The sequence below is a fragment of the Aedes albopictus genome, chromosome 2, assembly GCF_035046485.1.
Source record: "Aedes albopictus strain Foshan chromosome 2, AalbF5, whole genome shotgun sequence".
In the NCBI taxonomy this organism is placed as follows: domain Eukaryota; kingdom Metazoa; phylum Arthropoda; class Insecta; order Diptera; family Culicidae; genus Aedes; species Aedes albopictus.
Genome location: NC_085137.1, coordinates 27,625,418 through 27,635,486, shown reverse-complemented (window position 1 = coordinate 27,635,486; position 10,069 = coordinate 27,625,418). Strand labels below are relative to the sequence as shown.

Genomic DNA, 10,069 nt, shown 5'->3' with positions numbered 1-10,069 from the left:
TAGTACGGACTGAATAACAAACATACATGGTCAAGTAAACATTCAATACATTAGCAATTATGCTTCGTCAGTTTTTTACAATACACAGACAAACAAACACTCACTCAGATGTCATCATTACTACAGTGGGCTGACACTACATTACTCCAACAACTTAAACTCAATCAAGAATTTAAAGACCTCGATGTACCAAAGAAAACCATTAAATTTTCTGTGTCTAGTCCAGTACGGTGATCAGGGGGAGCAACACTAGTTTTACCAAACTCGGTAAAACCCGTAAAACTTTTGGGCAACTTTTTGGGCTTTTTCAGCCTTTTTGGCTTTTGGCAAAACTAGTGTCGCTACCCCTGATAGTGAGAGACAATCGACGAAAACAAATCGATCAGGTCAGTTCGGCCCTAATGGGAAATCGTTGTCGAATATCATTACGTCATTACACCGTTCAAAAGACGCACATGAAATATTTCACAAATCCGACAATCATCAAAACCGGCAGCACTGCATTGAGTGACCGCGCACCGCACCGCGCGGCCACAAACAGAGCAACTGTCAAAACAAGATCGATTTTTACACACGCGCGTGGTCGTTCTCTGTCGAAGCGCGGATTGAATTTTTAAGGTGTTTTCCGTGTAAATTTACCGACAATCCAGTTGAATCCGATCGGTAGTGCTCCGAAACAAGCACCAACTGTGCTGTACGATAAGAATGTCTCTTAAAATCACCGGAAAATCCGAGGGGCAACTGCAGTTGCACCTCCACACCAAGCAGAAACAGTGAGTACCCCGCGGCCGAACCGGTGGTGAGTGTCCCCACTCAGAGGTTAAAAGCGTGTTTTTCTTTGCAGATTCGCCGTTCCGGATGTTCCGTACTCGATCCGGGCCAATGTAAGCAACAAGGAACTAAACGTATTGATCAATACGCTTTTGAAGGACTCTGGTAATTCAGAAGCCGGCAAGGTGGAGTTTGATTTCCTGTTGAATGGAGAGTTTGTAAAGATTCCACTGGGACAGCACCTGAAGGAGCGGGAAATATCGTTCGAAGACACGGTTGAGCTGGAATATGTGGAACGGTACCCGGCACCGGAACCGCAAGATTGCCTGCTACACGACGATTGGGTTTCTGCGGTGGAAGCCAAAGATAACTGGATCTTGACTGGATGTTACGACAACACCTTGAACATCTGGACCACTAAGGGAAAGCATAAGCTGACAATCCCGGGTCACATTGCTCCAGTAAAAGGGGTAACATGGATCTCGCTGGATGAGGAAAAGGGTGTATTCGCCAGTGCATCGCAAGATCAAACAGTAATGCTTTGGGAATGGAACGTCAAGGCAAACTCCGTGGAATGTGTTCAGGTTTGCAAAGGACACGAACGCGGAGTGGATTGCATTGCGGCGAATCGGAGCAAAACGCGAATGGCCACAGGAAGCTGGGACACCATGCTTAAAGTTTGGTCGACGGACGTCCACAGCGACGGAGATTCGCAGCAGCCTTCCACCAGCAAGCGACAGAAACTCGATCCAGAAAAGGCCAGAACTCCTATTTTGACGCTGGCTGGCCATCGAGAATGCATTTCCGGTGTGCAGTGGATTGACGATAATACGCTCGTCACGTCATCGTGGGATCATACGATTAAAATCTGGGATTTAGCGCTTAGCGGAATTAAGTCGGAAATCTGCGGTCACAAATCGTTCTTCGACGTGAGCTATTCCCATCTGAACGGCCTGATCATCGCGGCGTCACCGGATAAAAACCTGAGATTGTACGATCCGAAATCGAACCGTAAGTATAACCATTTTTCTATCGCAGTTTCTTCTGAACTTCCTTTGATTATGTGCCATCGTCAGGGATGGGAACACTCACTTGCAAAGAATTACACTCACTTGCTATTTTCTCAGCCCAGAAGCGTGCAATCAAAAAACAATGTATGGACGACTTCTGCCTTGTGGTTTTATCTAAAAGTTTCCCAAATAGAGTAGGGGTCGAACAAATTCGTAACAGAGCTGTGAAAGCGATTCTCCACGAGGTGAGTGTAATTTACATTCACCTTGTGGAGAGTTGCCTTCGCAACTCTGTCACGACTTTGGTATGCGTGTGCGACCCCTACTCTATTCGGCAAACTTGTAGATAAAACCACAAGGCAAAAGTCGCCCATACATTGTTTTTTGATTGCACGCTTCTGAGCTGAGAAAATAGCAAGTGAGTGTAACTCTTTGCAAGTGAGTGTTCCCATCCTTGGCCATCGTATTGCACGGCCCACATTGTTGTCATCCGTATAGAAAGAAGAATTCCTCCACCATCTCGAAGATGTCTCCGTCTTTCGTGACACTAGTTCCTTTAAAAAACTTCTAATAGATATTCTGAGCAATAAAGAGAATTCAAAGGAGAATTTTCAGCAGAATCAGTGCGGGATATTTTGAAATTTTGACAACAAGACTTTCCACAACGATGAGTGGACAGTGGTGTTGCTGTGTCCCCGATTTCTTGTTATAAGAACTTTTCGTTAAAGCCCTTTTCATCGGTTATCGTTCAACTTACAGAGGGAACCATCGTGAAGAACACCTATCTCGGTCACACACAGTGGGTCCAAGCGGTACGCTGGAGCACCACCAATGAGTACCTGTTCGTGTCCGGTGCGTATGACAACCATGTCAAGCTGTGGGATTATCGCAGCCCGAAGGCCCCCATTTTCGAGCTTATCGGTCACGAGGATAAGGTACTGGCCTGCGATTGGTCGAATCCCAAATTCATTCTATCGGGCGGTTCGGATAATTCCGTACGAGTTTTCAAATCCAAAATAGCAATAGGCGGCCAGTAAACAGTGGCATTCACGATTTATTATATATTATACAAATTATATAACAGATTTTCGTAAACACTATAAGCGAGTACAATTACTAGAAAGAAACGCATTTCATACGTGAATGGATCATCACACATGGCAAACATTCGTCCAATTTTGGCCAAACATCTGCCCTTATCACCCTCAATCACCTACTTCTTTTCGAAGGCGAACAACTCGGCGCCACTTCCTCTCGTCTCCCGATTGGTGGCATTTCAAACTTATCCAGCGGTCCGGTGCTCTCTTCGGAAATAATTTCCGCAAACTCCGCTTCAATTTCCGCCGCCTCGTACGAACCTTTCCGCACATAATCATCCGGCTTTCGATCGCGAACGCCCACGTCGGTTTCCGTATCGTACTCCGAATCCGTAGGCGGGATCTCGTAGCAATCTTCGCAGTCGCTGAAATCACTGTACAGTAGCTCCACCTGCTGGCTGTCGTTCCAATCGGATTCGTGCTGCTGGTGCTCTTTTTGTTCCTCGCGAAACCGTTCGTTGAAGTCCGTCAAGTTCCGCTGAAGCATATTGCGAAAGCTGTAGAATCGCTCGATGCTGTCTAGGCAGCCGCCGCAGACCCACGTGCGCAGTTCGTCGAGGTCAATTATCTACGATTAAAAAAAAAGAACGATCAGTTGTTGGCTTTTCCAACGACTATTTTTGATTACATACATTGATGTGAGCACATTGGTAAACCTTTTCCAGAAATGATTTTTCCCTGTTGTATACCGTTTCCAAGGGCCACATTTGGCTGCTGTATTGTAGGCAAAATCGGCACACAATCTGCGAATTGTTATTATCACTTTCCATTGTAGTTGGAAACACTTTCTTTATTCTTATAGATATGGCACTTTTACACTACGTAAATTCTAATATCAATGCATGCAATTTTGGGGAGACCATCAGCATGCTGGCGTGATGTGCGTAGAAAGAGTGAGTGGTCGGTCGCTGGCTCGTGTGCTTTTTAAATGAATAACAACAACAAACAGCTGTCATCGGTCTCTCCCTTTTGATGCGGCATTTGTTGCATCTCGATGCATCTCTTTTACACCGCAACATTATTTGAAGTACTAGTTGTTGTTTGAAGGCACGCTAAAATCACTCAACACAAAATAGGACATTTTCTTGTGAAGTACTGGATTTGTAATATCACAGACAAACAGACGTAACACTCTGATAATTCACATCGTACACCGATTTAACGGTCTTTTTCAAAATTTGATAGTTGGCCAACTGCCCAACCGTGGCGCTCGCATCGTTATTGTTCGATTTTGACGTTTGCTCACTACCGCCACCTAGTTGGTGGTCGGCCAAACATAGGCCTTTTAGCATTGGGCGAATATGTTTTCGTGACTATGATTTGAATCGAAAAATGTTCGGAGTATTACGTCTGTTTGTCTGTGGTAATATTGTGGATTTACCGGCTACTTGTATGGGCCTTTTCATTTGACGTCTTAAATCAGCTGATTTTTCGGGCGTTTGACAGTTCTTCTATGAAGATGACACTTTCTTGTTAGCATCTGTTGTTCAAGCTTTGTAAACAAATGCATGCACGGAACTGTCACATGAAAAGGCCTATTCTACCGGTCGCTTCAGTATGGCCTCCAAAGTAGCCGTTTTATAAAAAGAGTAACTTAAAAATGTTTTTAAACATTTTTATTGTATGCGCTACACGGTCAGAAAATAGGACAGATCGGCGAAGTACTAGATTTGTAGTAATGAGCTGAATTTTTGTATGGTGAGAAGATCAATTCTCCGTTTCTGCAATGAAATCTAGATTGAGTTTAAATAAGGGCGAAAGTAACATCAGAGAGTTCTCTTCATCGACTCTCTCTTCTGCAAATTAAAGTGACAAGATGCAAATTCAATCGAACTTTTTTACACCTAGACGCTAGATTGCATCGCAACCTAGCGATTTATGACCAAAAAGTGCAACCATACTTGCATCTTGCCACTTTAATTTGAAGAAGAGAGAGTCGATGAAGAGAACTCTCTCATGTTACTTTCGCCCTTATTTAAACTCAATCTAGAAATGGTGCAAAATGCGTGGGTATTATGGTTCCTTGCCTAATTTGATGCTGTTTGAGCAAAACTTTGGGCAACAGTGTTGCTTTTTCTCGATTTCTTGCAACATAAACAACACAGTTACCAAATTTTTGCTCAAACAGCATCAAATTAGGCAAGGAACCATAATACCCACGATTTTTGCAACATTTCCTTGCAGAAACGGAGAATGGGGTACGTTCGGTGTAGTACTAGATTTGTAGTAATGAGCTGAACTTTAGTATGGTGAGAAGGTCAATTCTTCGTTTATGCAATGAAATGGTGCAAAAAGCGTGGGTATTATGATTCCTTGCCTAATTTGACGCTGTTTGAGCAAAACTTTGGATAACTATGTTGTTTATGTTGAAAGAAATAGACAAAACAACAACACTGTTGCCCAAAGTTTTGCTCAAACAGCATCAAATTAGGCAAGGAATCATAATACCCACGCTTTTGCACCATTTCATTGCAGAAACGAAGAATTGACCTTCTCACCATACTAAAATTTAGCTCATTACTACAAATCTAGTACTTCGCCGATCTGTCCTATATGTTGAAGCATGTGCATCGTAGTAACCTTGCAATCCAGAATACTGAAGTTGTTAATCATAGTAGTCATTATAAATGTTTGTCAGAAATAAATTCATTCCTTCCATTACCGTTAACCTAGCTACACGCATTTTTCCTTAATTTTAAGAGGTTATGGGCCCAGTAAGAGCTAGGATAAGAAACCGAGAGCAGCAAAACGAAATGGATTCGAAGCTCGGTATAGAAAAGCTGACAAACGAGAACTACCCCCAGTGGTCGTTTGAGGCGGAGATGTTATTGGAGCGTGAAGATCTCTGGAAGTACGTCGTCGATGCGGCTCCCAACCCGGTCACTGCAGCGTGGACAACAGGGGACAGGAAGGCTCGAGCGACAATTGCTTTATTGGTCGAGAAGCGACAACATCCACTCATCCGAGACGTCAAGACTGCGAAGGAAACCTGGAGTCGATTGAAGGAGCAGCACCAGAAGACTACAATGTGTTCAAGAGTATCGCTCATCTGTCAAGTCTGCGATAAGAAGCTATCAGAAGGAGGAGATCTTGAAGCACATTTGTACGAACTGGAGGAACTGTTTTCAAGACTTCAAGGTGCAGGAAAAGACCTGGGAGAAGATGTTCAAGTTGCAATTCTTTTGCGAAGCCTTCCGGCATCCTACGAAAGCATCCGGACAGCATTGCTGGTTCTGAAGGACGATGAACTGAAGATGTCTTTCGTCAAGGGAAAAGTTTTGGACTACGCCCGGAAGCTACAGGAGAATGATGCTGTCGTTGATGAATCCGCGTTCAAGGTAGAAGCAAAGAAGATCACCTGCCATTTTTGCGGAATGAAGGGGCACAAGAAGAAAGATTGCCAAGCCTTCAAAAGATCAAGCCATCTCGACAAACCTGCGAACAAGAACTCGAAACCGAAGAAAAATCAAGGCACTAGTAAGGGTAAGCCTCATGACAAGCTGTACGCGTTCGTTCTGGATTCTGCTGATCGGAAGAGGGCTGACTGGATCGTTGATTCCGGCGCGACGTCCCATGTCTGCTGCGACAGAAGTTTTTTCGAAGCCCTGAAGCCAAGTTCGGAGAATAGTGTCTATCTTGCAAATGGGAAAGAGGCCAAAGTCCAAGGAACTGGAACGGTGAAGATTTTTTGCGTGGATTCCAACGGCGATCGGACGATCATGGCCTTGTCCGATGTTCTCCACGTCCCTGGATTGGAAATGAACCTCATCTCGGTGGGTAAGCTGATCGGAAAAGGCGCAAACGTGCAGTTTGGAACAAACGGTTGCCAAATTTTGTCCAAGACGGAAGTAGTTGCTGTAGCAGTCAAGCATGGAGGCCTGTACCGGTTGAAGATCCACGGTGAACACGCGATGGTTGCCGGACAGAATCACACGGAGAGCTGTCAGCACACCTGGCATAGGCGTTTGGGACACCGGGATGAAGCCGTCATTCAACAGATCATCAGCAAGAATTTGGCGAGCGGAATACAGGTACGTGACTGTGGAACCGACGAAGTTTGTGAACCGTGTCTCGAGGGAAAGCAAGCTCGGAAACCGTTCCCTAAGTCCACCGAGAAGAAGTCAACGGCTACGTTGGACCTGGTACACACCGACGTTTGCGGCCCCATGGATACGTACTCACTGAGTGGATTCAAGTACTTCGTGACCCTGATCGATGACCATAGCCGTTTCTGTGTGCTCTACTTTCTGAAGAAAAAGTCGGAAGTTCCGGAGAAAATTCAAGATTTCGTACGAATGGTCAAGACGCAACAAGGTCGAGTTCCGAAAGCCATACGATCGGACAATGGTGGAGAATATGTCAGTGCAGAGCTGCGGAAGTTTTACAAGCAAAACGGTATCCAAGCACAATACACTACAAGTTACTCGCCGCAGTCCAATGGAGTTGCTGAACGAAGAAACCGATACCTATCCGAGATGACGAGATGTATGCTGGCTGATGCCAAATTGGACAACCGATTCTGGGCGGAAGCAATGAATACGGCGGTTTATCTTCAGAACGTACTTCCATCGAGAGCCGTTGATGTCACTCCACATGAAATTTGGTACGGGCGAAAACCGGATATGAAGCATTTGCGGGTCTTTGGATCTGAAGCCTATGTGCATGTCCTGAAGCCACTCCGGAAGAAGCTGAGTCCTGTTTCGCAGAAAATGACGTTCGTTGGATATTCGATGGACCATAAGGCGTGGAGGTTCCTAGACATGAAATCGCTGAAGCTGGTTGTAAGCCGAGATGCGGACTTCATGGAGCTCAATTCGGGAGGACATCAGGCCAATCAAGACATCGCGAGGAGGCCGGAAGTTTGGGAATATGATCTGGATGAACAGCAACAAGAACGGGTTCCTGTTGAGGAAGATCCTGTGGCAGATGTCGTAGATCAGGATGAAAGAGACACTGATGACAATCTTCAGGAGGAGTTTGAATCTGCTGCCGAATCGTCGTTTGAAGACCAGGAGGCGGACGTCACCGTCACACCGAGGCGTTCGGAACGAATTACCAAGGGAATTCCTCCACTTCGATATCAAGAAATCACCGGCGTGGTCGTTGATAATTTACAAGGTGAGCCTCGTTCGTGCACGGAAGCTGTCAGCGGTACCGAGCGCAATCAGTGGGTTGCTGCGATGCAGGAAGAATTGGACTCTCTGGCGGAGAATCGGACGTGGGAAATGACTGAGCTACCACCCGGAAGAAAAGCCATCGGTTGCCGCTGGATATACAAACGCAAGACGAATGAACACGGTGAAATCGTGCGCTACAAGGCCAGATTGGTGGCCCAAGGTTTTTCCCAGCGCTATGGATTGGACTATGAAGAAGTTTTCTCTCCTGTTGTGAAGCAAGCCACCTTCCGGGTCCTGTTGACTGTTGCTTCTCGCGAGAACCTGATTGTCAAGCACGTGGACATTAAGACGGCCTATTTGTACGGTGAGTTGCAAGAAACCATATTCATGAAGGTACCTCCAGGAATCGAACAACCCAGTTCCAACACAGTTTGCCGATTGAGAAGAAGCTTGTATGGCCTCAAGCAAGCTGGTCGTGTTTGGAATAAAACGCTGGATGAAGTACTTCGGAGAATGGGATTCGTTGCATCTACGGCTGATCCATGTTTGTACAAGAGGATTACAAAGAAGAGGCACACGTTCATCGCAGTTTATGTAGACGACATGGTAATCGCGTGTAGCAGCGAAACCGAATTTCAAGAAATCATGGCTACCTTGGAGAAGAAGTTCAAAATGTCGCTGCTCGGAAATTTGAAATTGTTCCTGGGAATGCATGTGGAATTCAACAATGGCTGCTACATGGTGAGTCAGAAGGCGTACATGTCCAAGCTTGCGGAGAAATTCGGCCTTCAAAATGCCAAGCCGTCAGCAATCCCCATGGACCCAGGATATATCCAACGAAAGGAGGAGGATTCTGAAGCACTACCCAGGAATGACGAATATCAAAGCCTTATTGGAGCACTATTGTACATATCTGTGATGACCAGACCAGACATTGCTATCGCTACATCAATCCTTGGGAGAAAAGTGAGCAGACCTTCTTATGCTGATTGGACAGAAGCCAAAAGAGTGTTACGCTATTTGATGACCACCCGGGACCTGCGGTTGCATCTGGGCGCTAGCAAGGATTACCTGAAGTGTTTCGTGGATGCAGACTGGGCAGGCGATGTCAGCGACAGGAAATCCAACTCAGGATACCTCGTATATTTCGGTGGAGGATTGATTTCATGGGCCGCTCGCAAACAGAACTGTGTGACGTTATCATCAACCGAAGCTGAATTCGTCGCTCTAGCTGAAGCCTGTCAGGAGTTACTGTGGTTGAAGAAATTACTGGACGATTTTGGTGAGAACAGTGAGCCGATCAAGATCATGGAGGATAACCAAAGCTGTATACACCAACTGGAGAACGAAAGAGTGGAGAAACGCTCAAAACATATCGATACAAAATACGCCTTCACGAAAGATTTGAAGAAAAATGAAGTTATCGATGTAGAATATTGCCCTACGGCTGAACAAATAGCCGATATGATGACGAAGCCTTTATCAAAAATCAAATTACAAACCTTCAGAGACGCATCTGGATTGAAATTGATCAAGAAAACTACGCTTGAGGAGGAGTGTTGAAGCATGTGCATCGTAGTAACCTTGCAATCCAGAATACTGAAGTTGTTAATCATAGTAGTCATTATAAATGTTTGTCAGAAATAAATTCATTCCTTCCATTACCGTTAACCCAGCTACACGCATTTTTCCTTAATTTTAAGACTATAGAGGTAATCACGTTCAAATGTATGCGTGTCTTTTTTGTAGATGTAGTTGTGAAACTGCGAGGAAAATATTTGCACTCTTGCCCCGGACGTTAGTTTTATCATTATTTACCCGTTTTACCCAATTCGATTGGGTAATATTTGCATATGCAATCTGAATAGCCTTTCAATCGGCGTGCACTTTTGTGTGAGGAAAAACTTGCGCTAGTGTTCGTGTGTTGAAATGTCACTTATCTCTATAAAATGGTGCAAAAAACGTGGGTATTATGATTCCTTGCCTAATTTGATGCTGTTTGAGCAAAACTTTGAGCAACAGTATTGTTGTTTTCTTCATTTCTTGCAACATAAACAACATAGTTATCCAAAGT

The 10,069-nt window shown here is 44.9% G+C and overlaps 2 protein-coding genes across 2 annotated transcripts; one reads left to right on the top strand and one right to left on the bottom strand.

Moving 5' to 3' along the window:
- Positions 1-538: 538 nt before the first annotated feature.
- LOC109429707 (ribosome biogenesis protein WDR12 homolog) lies at positions 539-2,884 on the top strand. The gene is made up of 3 exons (XM_019705715.3): positions 539-773; positions 845-1,782; positions 2,541-2,884. The coding sequence occupies exons 1-3, from the start codon at positions 706-708 to the stop codon at positions 2,816-2,818; spliced, it is 1,284 nt and encodes a 427-aa protein (XP_019561260.1). The 5' UTR covers positions 539-705; the 3' UTR covers positions 2,819-2,884.
- LOC109429708 (uncharacterized) lies at positions 2,816-3,804 on the bottom strand. Its single transcript, XM_019705716.3, has 2 exons — positions 3,511-3,804; positions 2,816-3,446 (listed from the first exon to the last, which is right to left on the bottom strand). The coding sequence occupies exons 1-2, from the start codon at positions 3,646-3,648 to the stop codon at positions 2,991-2,993; spliced, it is 594 nt and encodes a 197-aa protein (XP_019561261.3). The 5' UTR covers positions 3,649-3,804; the 3' UTR covers positions 2,816-2,990.
- Between the last annotated feature and the right edge of the window lie 6,265 nt (positions 3,805-10,069).